This window comes from Scyliorhinus canicula, chromosome 13, assembly GCF_902713615.1.
Source record: "Scyliorhinus canicula chromosome 13, sScyCan1.1, whole genome shotgun sequence".
Taxonomy (NCBI): Eukaryota; Metazoa; Chordata; class Chondrichthyes; order Carcharhiniformes; family Scyliorhinidae; genus Scyliorhinus; species Scyliorhinus canicula.
In genome coordinates this window covers 154,186,115-154,208,493 of record NC_052158.1, presented here as the reverse complement: position 1 = coordinate 154,208,493, position 22,379 = coordinate 154,186,115, and the positions used below count along the sequence as shown (strand labels likewise).

At 48.1% G+C, this 22,379-nt stretch overlaps 1 protein-coding gene across 1 annotated transcript in view; it reads left to right on the top strand.

The window, feature by feature from the left end:
* Nucleotides 1-22,379, top strand: part of LOC119975797 (segment polarity protein dishevelled homolog DVL-3) — a 137,886-nt gene that overhangs the window by 17,613 nt on the left and 97,894 nt on the right. The window contains exon 2 of the mRNA XM_038815654.1: nt 16,833-16,902. Coding sequence (XP_038671582.1) covers nt 16,833-16,902 — 70 coding nt within the window. The remainder of the gene's footprint in view (nt 1-16,832; nt 16,903-22,379) is intronic.

The following is a 22,379-nucleotide window of genomic DNA, read 5'->3' as shown; positions in this document are numbered from 1 at the left end:
CAGAGTAGACGGGGAGAAACGGTTCCTATTTCGGGATGTGGTTAGGATGTCGAATGGACTGCCTGAGAGTTTCTGGGAGGCAGATTCAATCGAAGTTCTCAAAGGGATAAGGACCTGAAGAGAGAGAATTTGCAGCGATGGGGCGTGGAACGAGCTGAATCACTCGAGCAGGGAGCTGGCACAATGTCAGTGGGCCGAATGGCCTCTTTCTGTGCTTTAACCATTCTATGATTCCACACTATTATTTCCTGCCTTCTCGTGAAAATACTAAAACGATCAATAGAATAATGACTAGTCGGCCTGTTCAGCCTTTGCCATTCAGTCTCGTTGCAGCAACTTGCTTATAGAGCATCCTAAACATAGCAAAATGCCTCCAGGTACTTCAATGGATTGGGAGCCGACAAATATTGATGCCAAGCCACTTAAGGAGGTATTAGAACGGGGGACCAAATGCTTTGTTAAAAAAGTTGGTTTTAAGAGCAACTTAAATGAGGATGAGAGGCATGGCGAAGTTTAGGTAGGGAACTCCAGAGCTTAGAGCTCAGGCAGCTGAAGGCATGACCACCAATGTGATCAAAATCAGATCTGGAGGAGCGCAGAGATCCCAGAGGGTTGTCTGACAGGAGGACGTTACAGAGATAGGGAGAGGTGAGGAGGTAGAGGAATTAATAATAATCGCTTCTTGTCACAAGTAGGCTTCAATGAAGTTACTGTGAAAAGCCCCTAGTTGCCACATTCTGGCGCCAGTTCGGGGAGGCTGGCACGGGAATTGAACCCGTGCTGCTGGCATTGTTCTGCATTGCAAGCCAGCTTGTTTAGCCCACTGTGCTAAACCAGCCCCTAATTGAACATAAGGATGTGAATTTTAAGTTGTCTTTTCATTCTTTCATGGGATGTGGGGGTCGCTGGGGAACTGAATGGCTTGCTCGGCCTTTTTGGAGGGCAGTTGAGACATTACAGTGGTTCTGGAGTCACATGTAGGCCAGACCAGGTAAGGACGGCAGATTTCCTTCCTCAAAGGACATTAGTCAACCAGATGGGGTTTTTACAACAATCGACAATGGTTTCATGGTCATCGTTAGACTTTTAATTCCAGGTTTTTTAATTGTATTCAAATCCCAACATGGAACCCTGGGTGCACCAATAATGCTTCGCCACTCGAGGCATTTATTAACCTTAAGCCGGTGTAGGTTACTGAGGCCAGGGAATATTAGAGGGACAGAACTTGGTGTGGTTAGGATGTGGCAGCATTGACTTGCATGAGCTCAGGTTTATGGAAGGTGGAGACCAGCAACATCACTCCCTCACCCACCAGGTGTACAGATATTAGTTCAGCTTTTTGAATATCGGACGCAAATTTACCCTCGCTGCACCTGTAACTCCATCCTAGAGGTGCTTGGATTTGTATTGCTCCTTCCATGACCTCAGGATGTGATGTAGGAAACTCGGCAGCCAAATATGCACACAGCAAGGTCCCACAGGCAACAGTGTGATAATGACCAAATAAACTGGGTTTAGTAGCATTTACTGAGGGATAAATGTTAGCTCAGGACACCAGGTAGAACTTGGGAACCCTCACATCGGCCCACGAGGGAAGATTGGTCTCCAGTTTAAAGTCCCATCTGAAACACACCAGCCCAGAACTCCCTCGTTCCCGGGTTGCCTGAGGACTGGGGATTTGAACCCACAGCCTTCTGACTGGGAGGCGAGGGTGCTAATTACGGAGCCGTGGCTGACGCCTAATGTCGTAAAGCTCTCTAAGGACCTTGCCAACCACAAGGGTGATTTGCCTTGTGGTCCCAAAGACTGTGCTTATTTTAGTAGCACATTACAGTCTCACAATGTTTCCAGCTAACATTCACTCTCACACTGAACCGCAGTGTCAGAGAGGGGAGGGAGAAGAGAAAGGGCGAGATCTGGATATGATAGGACAGCGGACAGTAATTATTTTTATTGTTGTTCACACAGCAGCATTACTGATATACATGTGACCCACCCACTATTTTACTGTGAAAATCTAGTGACAGTACCTCGGGAAGCATTTCCAACTTTGACCATCCTTTCTGTTTTATTTGACATCACAAACGTTCACCACAATGTGTCTTTACCTGATCTTTTTGTTCCTTTGCAGGGTGGCAAGGTAGCACAGTGGTTAGCACGGTTGCTTCACAGAGCCAGGGTTCGAGGTTCGATTCCCGTTTGGGTCACTGTCTGTGCGAAATGGGCACGTTCACCCCGTGACTGCGTGGGTTTTCCTCCGGGTGCTCCGGTTTCTTCCCACAAGTCCTGAAAGACGTGCTGTTAGATGAATTGGACATTCTGAATTCTCCCTCGGTGTACCCGAACAGGCGCCGGAATGTGGCGACTAGGGGCTTTTCACAGTAACTTCATTGCAGTGTTGATGTAAGCCTACTTGTGACAATAAAAAGATTATAGATTATGCTCTTTCCCCTCGTATTTCTCTCCTTGTCTATGATTGTTCCTCTGTGCCTTTCCCTGTCTCTTTACCCATGTTTAATTCCTTGTGCTGTGTTTTCCTTAAACTCCCCCAGTTTTCTCCTCCAAAACTGTGTCCCAGTCTAGTCTCTTTCTCTCATTCTTCACTATCTGTCTCACTAGTTCATATTTTGTCCATTGTATTTCTCACCTCCTTCCTCTTGCCCTGTCCATAATCTCAGTGTCTCCTTTGTGACTTAACATTTTACTCGAGAGATAAATAATAAATAATCTTTATTGTCACAAGTAAGCTTACATTAACACTGCAATGAAGTTCCTGTGAAAAGCCCCGAGTCGCCACATTGCGCCGCCTTTTCGGGTACACAGAGGGAGAATTCAGAATCCTCAGCTGGTACGGGAATTGAACCCGCGCTGCTGGCCTTGTTCTGCATCACAAACTACCTGTCTAGCCCACTGAATCAGTATTAGATGTAGGAGAACATAGAGCTTTCAAATGTTACCCAACGAAAACGATTGAGATTCTCTCTGTGCGCATTAAGCACACAAGGAGCTGGCTGTTCTGTGAGCTGTCACACTGACTTTAGGGGAACAATAGACAGACAGATGGACAGATGTAGCAGACATGAGTACTTCTTTGCGTACATCACTAAATGTGCTCAATAGAAAGTGGCAGCTCCCAGACATCATTGGTTTCATTCACACACTGCGCTACCGTAATTTAAATAATGTGCACTGGTTGGGGGAGGGGTGACATTTTTATAATATGTCCTTTTAAACTATCGAAAAACATCCATCAAAGTAGTTCTACATCTAAACTTACAATCCTGTATAATAGAGAGCATTCAGAATTGTAAATATCAGGGCAGTGGTGGGGACAGATCTGTCACTGTATAGCACTGGGATACAGTACTGATGGGGACGGGCCTGTCACTGTATAACACTGGGGTGCAGTACTGGTGGGGAACAGTCTGTTACTGTATAATACTGATGTGCCGTATTGATGGAGACAGGTCTGTCACTGTATAACACTGGAGTATAGTACTGGTGGGGACGGGTCTGTCACTGTATAACACTGGGGGACAGTACTGGTGGGGACGGGTCTGTCACTGTATAACTGGGGTACAGTACTGGTGGGGATGGGTCTGACACTGTATAACACTGGGGTACAGTACTGGTGGGGACGGGTATGTCACTGTATAACTGGGGTACAGTACTGGTGGGGAAGGGTCTGTCACTGTGTAACACTGGGGTGCAGTACTGGTGGGGAGTAGTCTGTTACTGTATAACGCTGGGGTACAGTACTGGTGGGGACGGGCCTGTCACTGTATAGCAAAGGGATACAGTACTGGTGGGGACGGGTCTGTCACTGTATAACATAGAACATAGAACATAGAACGATACAGCGCAGTACAGGCCCTTCGGCCCTCGATGTTGCACCGACATGGAGAAAAAAAAAACTAAAGGCCATCTAACCTACACTATGCCCTTATCATCCATATGCTTATCCAATAAATTTTTAAATGCCCTCAATGTTGGCGAGTTCACTACTGTTGCAGGTAGGGCATTCCACGGCCTCACCACTCTTTGCGTAAAAAACCCACCTCTGACCTCTGTCCTATATCTATTACCCCTCAATTTAAGGCTATGTCCCCTCGTGCTAGCCACCTCCATCCGCGGGAGAAGGCTCTCGCTGTCCACCCTATCTAACCCTCTGATCATTTTGTATGCCTCTATTAAGTCACCTCTTAACCTTCTTCTCTCTAACGAAAACAACCTCAAGTCCATCAGCCTTTCCTCATAAGATTTTCCCTCCATACCAGGCAACATCCTGGTAAATCTCCTCTGCACCCGTTCCAAAGCTTCCACGTCCTTCCTATAATGAGGCGACCAGAACTGTACGCAATACTCCAAATGCGGCCGTACCAGAGTTTGGTACAGCTGCATCATGACCTCATGGCTCCGGAACTCAATCCCTCTACCAATAAAGGCCAACACACCATAGGCCTTCTTCACAACCCTATCAACCTGGGTGGCAACTTTCAGGGATCTATGTACATGGACACCGAGATCCCTCTGCTCATCCACACTACCAAGAATTTTACCATTAGCCAAATATTCCGCATTCCTGTTATTCTTTCCAAAGTGAATCACCTCACACTTCTCCACATTAAACTCCATTTGCCACCTCTCAGCCCAGCTCTGCAGCTTATCTATGTCCCTCTGTAACCTGCAACATCCTTCCGCACTGTCTACAACTCCACCGACTTTAGTGTCGTCTGCAAATTTACTCACCCATCCTTCTGCGCCCTCCTCTAGGTCATTTATAAAAATGACAAACAGCAACGGCCCCAGAACAGATCCTTGTGGTACACCACTCGTAACTGAACTCCATTCTGAACATTTCCCATCAACTACCACTCTCTGTCTTCTTTCAACTAGCCAATTTCTGATCCACATCTCTAAATCACCCTCAATCCCCAGCCTCCGTATTTTCTGCAATAGCCGACCGTGGGGAACCTTATCAAACGCTTTACTGAAATCCATATACACCACATCAACTGCTCTACCCTCGTCTACCTGTTCAGTCACCTTCTCAAAGAACTCGATAAGGTTTGTGAGGCATGACCTACCCTTCACAAAACCATGCTGACTATCCCTAATCATATTATTCCTATCTAGATGATTATAAATCGTATCTTTTATAATCCTCTCCAAGACTTTACCCACCACAGACGTGAGGCTCACCGGCCTATAGTTACCGGGGTTATCTCTACTCCCCTTCTTGAACAAAGGGACCACATTTGCTATCCTCCAGTCCTCTGGCACTATTCCTGTAGCCAATGATGACCTAAAAATCAAAGCCAAAGGCTCAGCAATCTCTTCCCTGGCTTCCCAGAGAATCCTAGGATAAATCCCATCCGGCCCCGGGGACTTATCTATTTTCACCTTGTCCAGAATTGCCAACACTTCTTCCCTACGCACCTCAATGCCATCTATTCTAATAGCCTGGGTCTCAGCATTCTCCTCCTCAATATTATCTTTTTCTTGAGTGAATACTGACGAAAAGTATTCATTTAGTATCTCGCTTATCTCCTCAGCCTCCACACACAACTTCCCACCACTGTCCTTGACTGGCCCTACTCTTACCCTAGTCATTCTTTTATTCCTGACATACCTATAGAAAGCTTTTGGGTTTTCCTTGATCCTACCTGCCAAAGACTTCTCATGTCCCCTCCTTGCTCGTCTCAGCTCTCTCTTTAGATCCTTCCTCGCTTCCTTGTAACTATCAAGCGCCCCAACTGAAACTTCACGCCTCATCTTCACATAGGCCTCCTTCTTCCTCTTAACAAGAGATTCCACTTCTTTGGTAAACCACGGTTCCCTCGCTCGACCCCTTCCTCCCTGCCTGACTGGTACGTACTTATCAAGAACATGCAATAGCTGTTCCTTGAACAAGCTCCACATATCCAGTGTGCCCAACCCTTATAACCCAACAACCCAGTATAACACTGGGGTGCAGTACTGGTGGGGAGCAGTCTGTTACTGTATAACGCTGGGGTACAGTACTGGTGGGGACGGGCCTGTCACTGTATAGCAATGGGGTACAGTACTGGTGGGGACGGGTCTTTCACTGTATAACACTGGGATACAGCACTGGTGGGGACGGGTCTGTCACTGTATAACTGGGGTACAGTACTGGTGGGGAAGGGTCTGTCACTGTATAACACTGGGGTAAAGTACTGGTGGGAACAGGCCTGTCACTCTATAACGTTGGGGTACAGTACTGGTGGGGACGGGTCTGTCACTGTATAACACTGGGGTACAGTACTGGTGGGGACGGGTCTGTCACTGTATAACACTGGGGTACAGTACTGGTGGGGACGGGTCTGTCACTGTATAACACTGGGGTACAGTACTGGTGGGGACGGGTCTGTCACTGTATAACACTGGGGTACAGTACTGGTGGGGACAGGTCTGTCACTGTATAACACTGGGGTACAGTACTGGTGGGGACGGGTCTGTCACTATAACACTGGGATACAGTACTGGTGGGGATGGGTCTGTCACTGTATAACACTGAGGTACAGTACTGGTGGGGACGGGCCTGTCACTGTATAACACTGGGGTACAGTACTGGTGGGGATGGGTCTGTCACTGTATAACACTGGGGTACAGTACTGGTGGGGACGGGCCTGTCACTGTATAACACTGGGGTACAGTACTGGTGGGGAGCAGTCTGTTACTGTATAACACTGGGGTACAGTACTGGTGGGGATGGGTCTGTCACTGTATAACACCGGGGTACAGTACTGGTGGGGACGGGTCTGTCACTGTATAATACTGGGGTACAGTACTGGTGGGGACAGGTCTGTCACTGTACAACCCTGGGTACAGTACCATTGGGGACAGGTCTGTCACTGTATAACACGGGGGTACAGTACCATTGGGGACAGGTCTGTCACTGTATAACACTGGGGTACAGTAATGGTGCGTCAGGTCTGTCACTGCATAACACTGGGTACAGTACCATTGGGGTTAGGTCTGTCACTGTATAACACGGGGGTACAGTACCATTGGGGACAGGTCTGTCACTGTATAACACGGGGGTACAGTACTGGTGGGGACGGGTCTGTCACTATATAACATTGGGGTACAGTACTGGTGAGGACAGGTCTGTCACTGTATAACACTGGGGTGCAGTACTGGTGGGGAGCAGTCTGTTACTGTATAACGCTGGGGTACAGTACTGGTGGGGACGGGCCTGTCACTGTATACCAATGGGGTACAGTACTGGTGGGGATGGGTCTGTCACTGTATAACTGGGGTACAGTACTGGTGGGGACGGGTCTGTCACTGTATAACACTAGGATACAGTACTGGTGGGGACGGGTCTGTCACTGTATAACTGGGGTACAGTACTGGTGGAGAAGGGTCTGTCACTGTATAACACTGGGGTACAGTACTGGTGGGGACGGGCCTGTCACTGTATAACACTGGGGTACAGTACTGATGGGAACAGGCCTGTCACTGTATAACGTTGGGGTACAGTACTGGTGGGGACGGGTCTGTCACTGTATAGCAATGGGGTACAGTACTGGTGGGGACGGGTCTGTCACTGTATAGCAATGGGGTACAGTACTGGTGGGGACGGGTCTGTCACTGTATAACACTGGGGTACAGTACTGGTGGGGACGGTTCTGTCACACTATAACACTGGGGTACAGTACTGGTGGGGACGGGTCTGTCACTGTATAACACTGGGGTACAGTACTGGTTGGGACGGGTCTGTCACTGTATAACACTGGGATACAGTACTGGTGGGGATGGGTCTGTCACTGTATAACACTGGGGTACAGTACTGGTGGGGACGGGCCTGTCACTGTATAACACTGGGGTACAGTACTGGTGGGGATGGGTCTGTCACTGTATAACACTGGGGTACAGTACTGGTGGGGACGGGCCTGTCACTGTATAACACTGGGGTACAGTACTGGTGGGGAGCAGTCTGTTACTGTATAACACTGGAGTACAGTACTGGTGGGGATGGGTCTGTCACTGTATAACACCGGGGTACAGTACTGGTGGGGACGGGTCTGTCACTGTATAACACAGGGGTACAGTACTGGTGGGGACGGGTCTGTCACTGTATAACACTGGGGTACAGTACTGGTGGGGACGGGTCTGCCACTGTATAACACTGGGGTACAGTACTGGTGGGGACACGTCTGTCACTGTATAACACGGGGACGGGTCTGTCACTGTATAACACGGGTACAGTACTGGCGGGGACGGGTCAGTCTCTGTATAACACTGGGGTACAATACGGTTGGGACGGGTCTGTCACTGTACAACACTGGGGTACAGTACTGGTGGGGACGGGTCAGTCTCTGTATAACACTGGGGTACAATACGGTGGGGATGGGTGTGTCACTGTATAACACTGGGGTACAGTACTTGTGGGGATGGGTCTGTCACTGTATAACACTGGGGTACAGTACTGGTGGAGACATGTCTGTCATTGTATAACACTGGGGTACTGGTGGAGACAGGTCTGTCATTGTATAACACTGGGGTACTGGTGGAGACAGGTCTGTCACTGTATAACACTGGGGTACAGTACTGGTGGGGACTGGTCTGTCACTGTATAACACTGGGGTACAGTACTGGTGGGGACAGGTCTATCATTGTATAACACTGGGGTACTGGTGGAGACAGGTCTGTCATTGTATAACACTGGGGTACTGGTGGTGACAGGTCTGTCACTGTACAACACTGGAGTACTGGTGGAGACAGGTCTGTCACACTCTCGCGTAGAGGTGCAGGTTGTTCAAAGAGCCTTTACATGCGATGGGCGATTTGTCATATTTCCTGTCATGTAGTTAGATCTAAACACTGAGTAAGCTCACAGCCACACTCCGTAGTACCTCGGAGACCCTTTTTGGCATTAGGCATCTTGGGATGGCCTTGGAATTGTGGCACAATCATTTTCTGATTGATGACAAACAACATAACCGTGAATGCACATCGGTGAATAATAGTGAGTTGGTGATGAGTATCTGTGACAATTTTGTTACCATTTCACGGGCTCTAGTTGTATTGGCTGGGACCAGTGGCCACAGACACACTTCCCAATGGCCCATTCTTCATTGTGGGGCTGCACAGTGAGTGTTGAACTACGGTGGGCATCGCTGCTGGTCCTGACACTAACACAAAAGCTGTTGCCGTGAGATCCGGAGCGGGCAGCAATGCTTTATTGTTTTTGCCTTTGTCCTTCGGAGAGCAATGGCACTGAGGCAAATTGCCGAAGTTGCCATCTTTCGGATGAGAAGTTAGATGTCTGCTGTCTTGAGTCGGTATTAAAGACACCAAAGTTCTATTTCATAGAGAAGTGGACAAAGGCGACCGAGTGGTCTGGCAAATACTTGTCCCTCAATCGGCATCTCTGGTCCGTTGTTGGGTACCACATTTCTTGCATCACAACTGTGACGACACGTCAAAATAAAAGTCCCATTTTGTCTGCCCTGACCTCATGAATAATGCTGTATTAATGCAAGCCATTCTTAAAATCAGGCTTCAGATCTAATTTTAATTTTCGATCTAATCGGAGCAACGCAGGATTAGCAATGTGCAGTGGGCATGAAATATTCTCCGGGAGATCCCTTCATTGTTGTACTCTCCCGACGCCCGAGCAATCCCCCGTCAGACAGCTGCTCTTGTTGACCCAGGACACGGGCTTTTTAAAATGCAGTCAGCCTGGAAGTGGGTGCAATGGTGTGCTGGGCGATTTTTCTATTGCTCTCAGCCTCTCTATTGACACACTTGATGGAACTATAATGATTGAGCTGACTTATCGCGATGCCAGATGGTACGGGGATGGTACAGTGCTCCGCACACTGACAATCGAACACTGCTCCACAAGAGGCCACAGCCGCCCCTGTTCTCATTAAGCACAGTGACCAAAAGGAGGGTTTTGTTCATCTGTTTATCAGCAGGATATTGTCTCTGTACAGGCTGGCCCTTGACCTGTGAATTAATAAGAACATGAGAAGTAGAAGCAAGGAGTCGGTTAAACGGCCCTCCGAGCAGGCTTCACAGTACCACTCCCTTCTCCGTCAACACCACTTTCTCAACCAACGCCTGTATCCCTTGTTACCCTTTGTGTCCAAAACCTTAACAATCTTAGTCTTGAATATAATCACCAGCTGAGCATCCACAGCCGCCTGGGGGTAGAGATTTTTAAATTGCACGAACCTCTGAAGAACATATTCCCCCATCTCAGTCTGAAATGGCTGACTCCTTATTCTGATAGTGTCCCCCTGATTTCTACACCTTTCAGCCAAAGGGTTAAGGCCTCTCAGCATCTACCCTATCGAGCTTTTTAAGAATTTCACGTTTCATTGAGATTACCTCCCACACTGCGAACAGTCCGAGAATATCGGCCCACTCCACTCAGTGTGGAACACGCTATATCATGGAGTGTTTAAAGTGAGTGGCATTGGTGCCTTTTAACCAGAAGCCGGATGAAAAAAAAGGGATACACTTAGTCTTACAATACCAGGCTAAAGCCCAACGGGTTTGTTTGGAATCACTAGCTTTCGGAGCGTAGCTCCTTCCTCACATAGGTCGCCACTCACCCGATGAAGGAGCAACACTCTGAAAGCTACAGATTCCAAACCAACCTGTTGGACTTTAACCTGGTGTTGTAAGGCTTCTTACTCTGCTCACCCCAGTCCAACGCCGGCATCTCCACATCATGGCTTACAGGGTAAGGCCAAGATTCCCGTGAGGAGGCTCAGAAGAAGCCTAAACACCAACGCAGACTTGGCCAGCCAGGTGTCCTCCTTTTCCTCGGTATCTTCTATCTACTATTGCAAGGGGGAATGGAGGGAAATCCTGCTACAACCTTACAGGCCATCGATGAGCCACACCTAGAGTACTGCGTGCAGGCTTGGTGTCCTCACCAGGAGGGATATACCTTCATTGGAGACGGTTCAGTTCACTAGGCTGACTCCTGTGATGGGTTTGTCTTGTGCTCTTCAACCAGATTACGCAAGCAAGTTAGAATGAGAGGTAGGGTGAGATATATGTATTAAAATGGATCGAGCAGGTTTTGGGATAGAGTGGGAGCATTTGGACCTTGATGTTCCTGCATTAGTGCTTTTCTCCATTTCTCATACTCCACTTCATTCTCTCTCTCTCTCTCTCCTCCCCACGCATGTCAACCGGAGCGAAAACACAGCAGAGCAGTCCGGGCATTCAGAAAGACGGTGGAAGTTCCCTGTTAGACAACAATAACGTGCGACTATGTAGCGCCTTGGACATGAATTGACGCTGAGCAACATGTGGAGATATTAGGGCAGGTGGCCAAAAGTTTGGTAAAGGAGGTAGGCTTTAAACAACAGCGTAAAGGAGGAAAGAGAGAGAGGTCGAGGGATTTAGAGAGGGAATTCCAGAGCTCGGAGCACAAGCAGCTGAAGGTGTGGCCTCTAATGCAAAACTTAAAGCTGCGGCATTGAAACCTAATACACCAATCTCCTTCCCAGTATGCGACAGGCCTGCCTGCCTGAAATGTGCAGCGTATTGTACAGCACCTACGTTCAGACTAGAACTAATCTCCTGCCAATTATTCTCCGTGGGGAGAAGGAGTGGGTGAAGTGAGGATGGAATAATGGAGCAGACAAACAAATTGCAATTACGTAAGCACAGTGCCAACTTCTGAGTCAGAAGATTGTGGCTTCAAATTCCTGCAGGCCCAGGTACCGGAGCAGAAAATCCAGGCAGGCACTTGCAGTGCACATCCGAGATATGCTGCCCTGTGAGTGATGTGCTGTCTTTGGTGATGAGATGTTATAATGACACCCCTTGACCCCTCTGGTGGATGTAAGAGATCCCATAGCACGATTTTGAAGAAGATCAGGGGAGTTCTCACCATCGTCCCGACCAGGGGCTGTTTAGCACACTGGGCTAAATCGCTGACTTTGAAAGCAGACCAAGGCAGGCCAGCAGTACGGTTCAATTCCCGCACCAGCCTCCCCGAACAGGCGCCGGAATGTGGTGACTAGGGGCTTTTCACAGTAACTTAATTGAAGCCTACTCGTGACAATAAGCGATTTTCATTTCATTTCAATATTCATCCTGAACCAACACCACTAAGAAAGATTATCTGGTCGTGATCATATTGCTATTTGTGGGATCTTGCTGTGCGTCACTTGGCTGTCGCAACTCCTCCATTACCACAGTGACTGCACTTCACTATTTAGCTTTAGTGAGCGCTTTGGGACCGCGGCTGTGAAAGGTGCGGTCTAGGTGTGGTGACTAGGGGCTTTTCACAGTAACTTCATTGAAGCCTACTCGTGACAATAAGCGATTTTCATTTCATTTCAATGCGCAAACTTTTATCACCTTCCTCATCTGTTTCAGTGCTGTAGGTCAAAGGATGGGTGTTGGCTAGGATACTGGGAGAGCTCCTCTGTTCTTCTTTGAAGGGAACCAAGGGATTGCTTACATCCCTCTGAGGAGGCAGACAGGGCCTTGCAACTGGACGGCCCGGTGGTGCAGTAGTTAGCACTGCTGCCTCACGACGGCGCGGACCCAGGTTCGATCCCAGCTCTGGGTCACTGTCCGCGTGGAGTTTGCACATTCTCCCCATGTCTGCGTGGGTCTCGTCCCCAGGCCCCTGAAATTTATTTTTAAAATGACAACTGAATGATGGCACCCAGCTCCTCGGCACTGGGCCTCGATCGTACGTGGAAGAAGTGCCGAATTCTTAGTGGAACAAGCGAATGCTCCAAACAAATATTTGCTCTGTAACAACCCGTTCAATTTGGAAGGAGTCAAATTGCAGCAATTTGTGGTCTGTGGTGAGTTTTGTGATTTAACCACAATTTCCTGCCATGGTGTCCCTGTCTCTGTATCACTTCCTGTCCCTGTACTACTTCCTGTCTCTCTGCCACTTCCTGTCTCTGTGCTGTTGAGCAATCCGAAGAGGGTTGTTTTTTCCCTTCCCGAAAGGCGGTCTTTATCTGCACAACACGCCCAGTTGTGTGTCTGTTGGCTTTGCCCGATGCTTGATCAACAGTCAAGAGAGCAAGGTAGGGGTCAGGACGTTAAACTGCAGCACATGGGTATTTCCCCCTAATTACCCCCTCTTCCATTTTGATTTAATTAGCTTTTTTTTTCTTGTATCAAAGTGTAGACGCACTGACCTTGGAGTCTCAATATTGGAAATATGACTTGAAAAAGCAATTCTGCTGATCTTCAGCTAAAAAATCGAGCTAATCTTAGTGGTACGAAATATACCAGATAGCAGACAATAGTTCATTGGAGTTGGGGAACAGACAATAGTTCATTGGAGATGGGGAACAGACAATAGTTCATTGGAGATGGGGAACAGACAATAGTTCATTGGAGATGGGGAACAGACAATAGTTCGTTGGAGATGGGGAACAGACAATAGTTCATTGGAGATGGGGAACAGAGTGAGAGTAATCTGCAAGCATTCCGAAGTGGAAGGTTCTGTTTAGTTGACCCTGAGATCAAACAAGTGCAATTTAGTAGACATGGTACACATACAGCAACAACACCTTGCATTTATATAGCATCTTTAAAGTAGTACCCAATGTGCTTCACTGGACGGTTTTCCAAAAAATACATTTGACACCAAGGAGGTATTGGAACATGCGACCAAACGCTTGATCAGTTAGGGAGGGTTTTAAGCAGCAAGGTACATGGGCGGCACAGTGGTCAGCATGCCTACCTCACAGAACCAGGGACCTGGGTTCGATTCCAGCCTTGGGTCATTGTCTGTACGGTGTCTGCATGTTCTCCCCTGATCTGCGTGGGTTTCCTCCAGGTGCTCCGGTTTCCTCCCACAGTCTAAAGATGTGCAGGTTAGGCAAATTGGCCTTGTCTAAGGATGCGTGGTTATGGGGATATGATGGGGTGGGCGGAGGAGTGTGCCTAGGTAGAGTATTCTTTCGGAGGGTTGGTGCAGACTTGATGGGCTGAATGGCCTCCTTCTATACTGGAGAGATTTTATGATTCTATCATGCATACGTATTAGGTAAGCGCTCGCACCTGCTCCGCCATTCAATCTTCTCCAGTAATGAAGGAGAGAAAGGCGGAGAGGATTAAGGAGGCGATTCCAGATCTTAAGTTCACCATTGGCAAATTGATGAAAATCAAGGACGAGCAAGGTGCCTGAATTAGAGCAGCGTAGAGATCTCAAGAGGTGTTTGAAGCTGAGGGGGAGGTGAAGCCATGGAGCATTTGTGGGTAGCACGGCAGCACAGTGGGTAGCACTGTTGCTTCACAGCTCCAGGGTTTCAGGTTCGATTCCCGTCTCGGATCACTGTCTGTGAGGAGTCTGCACGCTCTCCCCGTGTCTGCGAGGGTTTCCTCCGGGTGCTCCGGTTTCCTCCCACAAGTCTCGAAAGATTTGCTGTTAGGTGAATTGGACATTCTGAATTCTCCCTCCGTGTATCCGAACAGGCGCTGGAATGTGGCGACTAGGGGTTTTCACCGTAACTTCATTGCAGTGTTAATGTAAGCCTACTTTTGACGATGAAGATTATTAAAGACTATTATTAAAAATGTCGACAGCCTTGGTAATTGAGAGGTTATTGGGTTATGAGGTTCATGATCAAATGTGATGCCAAGGTTGGGCAGAGTAGGTAATGATATGTATAGTGTAGGGAGTGTAAAGGGTTAACAAGATGATGTTCATGTATCCAAACACTAGATGGCACCATAGAGTTGTCATACAAATATACTGTGCCTCCTAGGGTTCTGGGAGAAGGTGTTTGTGAAGGGTTCAGATAGGGTGTTAGTTGTATTAGAGAGATATAGATTTCTGTCGCATAGATTTAATAACCTCACGCTGGAACCCATGAAAGGTCATCAACCTAAAACATCTGCTCTGTTTTTCTTTCCGCTGTTGCCACCTGGCTGGTTGAGACTTTCCTGCAATTTCCATTTTTATTTCAGGAATCGCAGTATCTTGCTTGTGTATCACTGCATCTCAGCCTGTGCCACAACTGATACTCGCTGTTCCAAACCCGACCCAAATGTGTTGCCAAACATGGAGGCTAATTCGGTCATCTTCTTTGAACCCATAATCAAAGAAAAATAAAAAGAGCATAAGTCAGCAAATCATCTCTGGATTGTAAGGTCTTACCAGAATAATGGGTGTCCTTATACATGAATCACGTGCATGTACGAAGGAAAATGGTATGTTAGCCCTTATTACAGGCATTTAGAGCAGTGCTGGGCAACCTGGGCCAGTGAATGGGCCCCATGAGTGTCCCTCCTTCTGTGGGGCAGGTTTAGCACAGGGCTAAATCGCCGACTTTGAAAGCAGACCAAGACGGGCCAGCAGCGCGGGTTCAATTCCCGTACCAGCCTCCCCGAGCAGGCGCCGGAATGTGGCGACGAGGGGCTTTTCACAGTAACTTCATTTGAAGCCTACTTGTGACGATAAGCGATTTTTATTCATTTCATTTTCATCTCAGTGAGCCGCAAGATTGAAACCGGGCTTATTAACTAACCATGACCCCATGAATCTGATTAAATACATTTAAAACGCAACAAATATTTCCTAACGAGTTATAGAAAATGCTTAATCATTTATATAATAATAGAACTTCAAATGGTTAAAACAAAATAAATATTCACACTTTGGACACTGAGAGAGAGCACGGCCCTCACAGTCAGTGTTGTGAGCAATCAGCACGTTCCTCGCCTCACTCGCCCTGGCTTTACCTGCGATTCACTTCAGCCAGCCCGGTAGGAAAGAAACTGCGTGGACGGAGATGAGTGGAATGTGAGTGGACAACGTTCAACAAAGGGTCTCGTGGGCCCCACTCCGAACCCAGGTGGGCAACATGTGATCCCCGGGCCACAGGTTGCCCACCACTGTTTGCAAGAGTACTTGTGGTGAGACCACACCTGGAGTACAGGGTGCAGGTCTGGTTTCCGTACCCAAGGAAGAATATACTTGCCTGGTTCACAGGATTGGTTCCTGGGATGAGTTGTCTTTTGATGGAGTAAAACGGGCCTGTGCATTGCGAAGTTTAGAAGGATGGCAAGTGAACTTATAAGATTCTTCGGCCTTGACGGGGAAGGTGCTGAGAGGCGGTTTTCTGTGGCAGGAAAGTCGCGAACTAGAGAGTACAGTCTCGAGATAATGTTGCGGCCAGTTTTTGGATATATTGAAGAGGGAACTGGACGTGGCCCTTGAAGATAAACGGATCAAGGGGTATGGAGAGAAAGCGGGAGTGGGATACTGAATTTGCATGGTCAGCCCTGATGATATTGAATGGTGGTGCAGGCTCGAAGGGCCAAATGACCTACTCCTGCACCTATTTTCTCTGTTTCAATGCTTGAGGGCAGATGCAGCCTTGGCTTGACTTGTCATCAGAAAGACAGCACTTTCAACAATGCAACTCTCCGTACCTCGCCGTACAGTCTACCAGGATTATGTTCTTGAGGCCCTGGAGTGGAACTTGACCCAATGACCTTCTGATTCAGAGTCGAGTTCCGTACCTACCGAGCCAGGTCTCAGAAACAGTTGGGCAGGTGATTCCCTTCAGTATTCCACCCTGAGGGAGGGGGGAAGGGGTGGGGGGGGGGGGTTCTTTCCTTGCTACATGAACACGTTGGGGCCATTTCCTGGCTTAGAATCATGAGAGGACACAAAGTAAACATTTATGAATTTTCCAGGTGTAGGTTCAATATTCCCAATCAGGAATCTCAGCGGGAGTATCTTAAACTTGATTACTGTGTTCTTGATCGCCACCGTACAACCTTCTGGCTCAGATACAATGACCGTGGTGAGGGGCTTCAGTCAAACTAACACCATTTCCTTGTCCCTGCAGGGTTGTAAAGGAGGAGATATCCGATGACAATGCCAAGTTGCCCTGCTTCAACGGCCGAGTGGTATCATGGGTGAGTTGTTCTTTCAGTTGGTTTGTGATTTCAACAGCGACGGTGTGCATTGAGTGGCGCAGAAACAGGCCATCCAGCCCATCTGGTCCACGCTGGTCTTTTGCTGAACACAAGCTTTCTCCCACCTTGCCTCATCTCACCATATCAACAAATTCTTCTGTTCCATTCCCATGTACTTAGCTGACTTCCCATCAAACCGATCCGTGCTATTCACCTGAGTGACTCCTTGTCATGGCGAGTTCCATATACTCACCCCTCACTAGCTTATCCAGAATTCCTTAATCGGATTGATTTTTCAATACTTTATGGCCCCCAGTTTTAGCTTCCCCGCAGGAGCATAGGAAATAGGAGCTGGAGTCGGACTTTCGGTCTGCAGAGTCTGCTCCGCCATTCATGGCTGATTATCCACCCCTCCCACCAAGTTTTCCACTGTCTCCATATCTCCTGATGTCATTAATAGCCAGAAATCTGTCCTCCTCAGTCTCCAATGTACTCGATGACTGAGCCTTCACATCCCTCTGGGGCGGAGAATTGCAAAGAGTCACCATCCTCTGAGTGAAGAAATTCTTCCTCATCTCAGTCTGAAATGGCCTGCCCCTTATTCTGAGACTGTGTCCCCTGGTTTTGGATTCACCAGCCGGGGAAAACATCCCGTCCACATCTGCCCGTCTTGGAGACAGGCGGGGAGTTAATCAAACCAGCCCTGATTTCTCCTCTCATGTCACGACCTGCCTGGAAACAGAAAGGTTTTTTTGATTTTTGTTCCTCCCTTAATAAGTGAGGGTTTGGAGTGTCCCAGGGATGGTTTAGCACACTGGGCTAAATCGCTGGCTTTGAAAGCAGACCAAGGCAGGCCTGCAGCGCGGGTTCCATTCCCGTACCAGCCTCCCGAACAGGCACTGGAATGTGGCGACTAGGGGCTTTTCACAGTAACTTCATTGAAGCCTACTTGTGACAATAATTGATTTTCATTTTCATTAATCCTCTATAAATAAAATAAGCCCTGCAGAAAATCTGAGATAAGGGTTATTTTACATACACACGAAACGCAGGAAAGAGGTTTCACGATGTCCGTCCCTTCTGCACTCCTAAAATAAAAGAAGGATAAGGCAGAGAAAAGGGTACAGGGAGACCACATTAATAATGAGTTCAGGTTTTACATTAGTCCAGAGTCCAGAAGCAAGGGTCCAATGGCGTAGTCCCTCAGAGGGTGGTAGACTGACCATTGCAGAATGATCCATCTTTCCAGAAGTGAGAAAGTCCATGCTGGGAGCAGGCACGTAGAGATGAATTAGGTTTGAAGGCGCAAGTACTGAAGTTCCAATTTTCCACGGGTTCACAGTGTAGACGAGGGCCAGGCAATTCTCTACCAGGACATGGGCTCTTTCTGCTGCTCGCTGTGAAATGGGAAATGGTAGATAGAGACAGGCTGTTGGCCTGCAGTCCTGCTTCTCTTCGGAGATCAAACAGTGGCCGCCTGACTTCAGGACCATACGGCAATATAACAGGTTCTAACAGCTTGGGGGGAGGTCATGTGACATATCTCCCACCTCTCCTGGATGTTGGAGAAAGGATGCATTTTCCCAGGTCTGGGATGTTGAGGTGTTTAATGAGAGTCCGGATCCTTTTTGTCCTTTGCAGACAAACCGTGATCCAGGCACAATTCCTCTTTAGAAATGTAAGGAAGTTTTGTACAGTTCCAGGATGGGGCATCGCACCTTTCGAGATAATGCAACTCTGTTGTTTGTCTGAAATTCCTCTGGTATGAGTCCCGGCCAGTCAAGGTGAAGTCTTGGTCCATTAAAAAAAAACAATTTTACTGAATAGCCCAGTTGACGTAAATGTACAAATATATTTTCTTCCTGTCCTCTGGCCAGGACAATTATTGTGTGCAGTTTTGGTCTCCTTCTCTGAGGAAGGATGTTCTTGCTCTCGAGGGAGGGCAGCGAAGGTTTACCAGGCTGATTCCAGGAATGGCGGGATTGTCACATGAGGAGAGATTGACTAGGTTAGGATTGTTCTCGCTGGAGTTCAGAAGAATGAGGGGGTATCTCATAGTGACTTATAAAATTCTAACAGGACTAGACAGGGTAGATGCAGGGAAAAGGTTACCAATGGTGGGTGTGTCCACAGGGGCCACAGCCTGAGGATTCAAGGTAAACCATTTCAGACAGAGATGAGGAGACATTTCTTCACCCAAAGAGCGTTGAGTCTGTGGAATTCACGACCACAGGAAGTAGTTGATGCAAAAACATTGAACATATTCAAGAGGCGGCTAGATATAGCACTTGGGGAGAATGGGATCAAAGGCTATGGGGAGAAAGCAGTATTAGGCTATTGAATTGGATGATCAGCCATGATTGTGATGAATGACGGAGCAGGTTTGAAGTGCCAAAAGGTCGTCTCCTGCTCCTATCTTCTGTTTATCTATGTATCTATGACATGCCTTCCCCATGGAAGATTTTTATTTAATGGGAAGTGCTGAAGTGTACAGACATTCTCTCATTCATACTGGCACATCCAGCACACAATTACCAGGGACAATGGCAGTGCCCTGCTCCAATGTTTATTGAGCCTGCAAGGACCTTGACTGGTCCTGGGATTAGTCATGTTTTGGGTGACTTGGGAGGATTCAGAATTCACCTGCCTGGGGGGATTATTGCAACCTCCTGATTAAGTATCTTCAAAAGGGTCCCGGGGTTTTGCAAGGTGGCTAGCACTCAGGGGGCAAGTGATGGTCAGACTGTCTTGGACCATCCGCAGGGGAGTGATAGACACCTCACTCTGTGGGTGCCAGACCCTGGGATCATAGTGCTGATCTGCTCTCGTCCAGCTCAGCTCCTGCCTGTTCAGTAATTCTTGATTTCTCGAGGAATTAAGGGCTATGGGGAGAGAGCGGGTAAATGGAGTTGAAATCAACCATGATTGAATGGTGGAGTGGACTCGATGGGCCGAATGGCCTTACTTCCACTCCTATGTCTTATGGTCTTATAGTATGATAACCTCCGGCACTGTGGGCTGGTTTAGCTCAGTGGGCTAGACAGCTGGTTTGTAAATGCAGAAAAAGGCCAGCAGTGCGGGTTCAATTCCCGTACCAGCTTGCCCGAAAAGGCGCTGGAATGTGACAACTAAGAGCTTTTCACAGTAACTTCATACTTGTGACAATAAAAAGATTATTATTATTATTAGGCTGAGGGTGAGGAGAATGCGGTATTTTAAAGGGACCTTGGCCTCTCTATGGGGATTCTGGTTTAGGTGCTCGCACATCTGGAGAGTTCCAGATTCTGGTACCGGGGGTAAGCAGCCTGGAGTCCATGAATCAACCTTGCCATTTATTGTACAAGACTGTTCTGTAGTGGCGGTGTCAGCTTGGATGGGCGAGTTCCATACACTTGAGCTGCCTTGACACTGCGAGCACACGGCACCACATTTTTCACCATGAACTGTATACTGTGCGGGGACGCACGTCTTGCGGTGACATCCAGCCCCCTCCTCCGCCATTCAGTACGTCCCCGACTCCGGTCATCTTAGCAGCCCTGTCTTCCTCCAGCCACATGAACCTGTTGTGGTGTAGGTGAAGATTCTTCAGCAGCAGCACCAAGATGATGGCCACTCCTGATGGGAGAGAGCTCCGCCTCGAGAGAGAGAATCCAAGATCTCTGGCTAAATATGTGGGGCTAACAAGGTAGCCAGCCCGCCTGAATTAGACGGCAGTTGACTCATGTAGGCCCTCCTCTGTCTCTCCAGGAGCCACGTGGCTTTGTCTCCCAGAATTGTATGGATTTCCTGCCTGAACGTACTTCCCCCTCCTTAAAACACAAGAAGCTGAGAAATATCCCGAGTGCCTCTGCGATGAGGCTGGCTCTGGTGGTCTTCATGAGAGTGCAACCCACCACCAACACTCAGCAGCCTGGCGAAGAACGTCCTGAGCCAGCACAGCTCATTTTGGGTCACACTTGCGCCGTCTTTAGTCAGAGCTGATGGACCAGATAAGCTGCACCAGCTCTGATCTGTGGTCAAGGGCCAAGGGACAGCTGGAATGTATCATGGCAACCCAGCTATTCAGCGAGGAATTTCCGGAGTTCCTTCTTTAAAATTTATTCACTGGGTGTGGGTGTCCCTGGCCCGGCCAACATTCATTGCCCAACCCTAGCTGCCCTTGCAAAGGTGGTGACGAGCTGCCTTCTTTAACCGCTGCAGTCCCTGAGGTGTAGGTACACCCACAGTGCTGTTAGGGAATGAGTTCCAGGATTTTGACACAGTGACAGTGAAGGGATGGCGATATATATAAGGGGCTGGTTTAGCACAGGGCTAAATAGCTGGCTTTTAAAGCAGACCAAGGCAGGCCAGCAGCGCGGGTTCAATTCCCGTACCAGCCTCTCCGAAAAGGCGCCGGAATGTGGCGACTAGGGGCTTTTCACAGTAACTTCATTTGAAGTCTATGAAAAGCGATTTTCATTTCATTTCTTTTTTTTTTCATATTTCTAATTCGGGATGGTGAGTGACTTGGAGGGAAACATCCAGGTGGTGGGGTTCCCGGGAATCTGCTGCCCTTGTCCTTCTAGATGGTAGTGGTCGTGGGTTTGGAAGGTGCTAACTAAGAATTTTTGGTGAGTTCCTGCAGTGCATCTTGTAGATGGTACACACGACTGCCACTGCTCGTCGGTGGTGGAGGGGTCGAATCTTTGCGGAACATCCCAGGATGTTGATAGCGGGGATTCAGTTCATGGTTACACCATTGAATATCAAGAGATGATGGTTAGATTCTCTTCGTTGGTGATGGTCATTACCTGGCACCTCTGTGGTGCAAATGCTACTTGTCAGCCCAAGCCTGGATATTGTCCTGGCCTTGCTGCATTTGGACATGGACTGCTTCAGTATCTGAGGAGCCGTGAATGGTGCTGAACATTTGTGCAGTCATCGGCGAATATCCCCACTTTTGACCTTATGATGGAAGAAAAGTCATTGATGAAGCACCTGAAAATGCTTGGGCCCAGAACATCTGTCTATCCCAGCGTTAAATACAAGAATGGTGTACCCACAATCCTCTGGGATAGAGAATTCCAAAGGTTCAAAGGTCTTTGAGTGAAAATGTTTTACCCCCTCGCAGTGCTAAATGATTGACCCCTGATCCTGACATTGAGCTAGTTTTCCCAGTGAGCAGAAACCGAAGTATCTACCCTATCAAACCTCTTCATAATCTTGAATGTTTCAATGAGATCATTTCATTCTTCTAAACTCGAGAAAATCGAGACTCAACTTCTCACCATAGGACAATCCCCCCCCCCCCCCCCCCCCCCCGGTAACTCCCTCATGACGGTATACTACTGTGCCACTACCTCTGCTGGGTCTGGTCTTCCGGTGGCCGTGCCTTCGACATTATCTGTAAGATATAATTCCGCGAGTATGACTATGTCAGGTTATTGCTAGACTGGTCCGTGAGACAATTCTCCCAATTTAGGCACAATCCTCCAAAC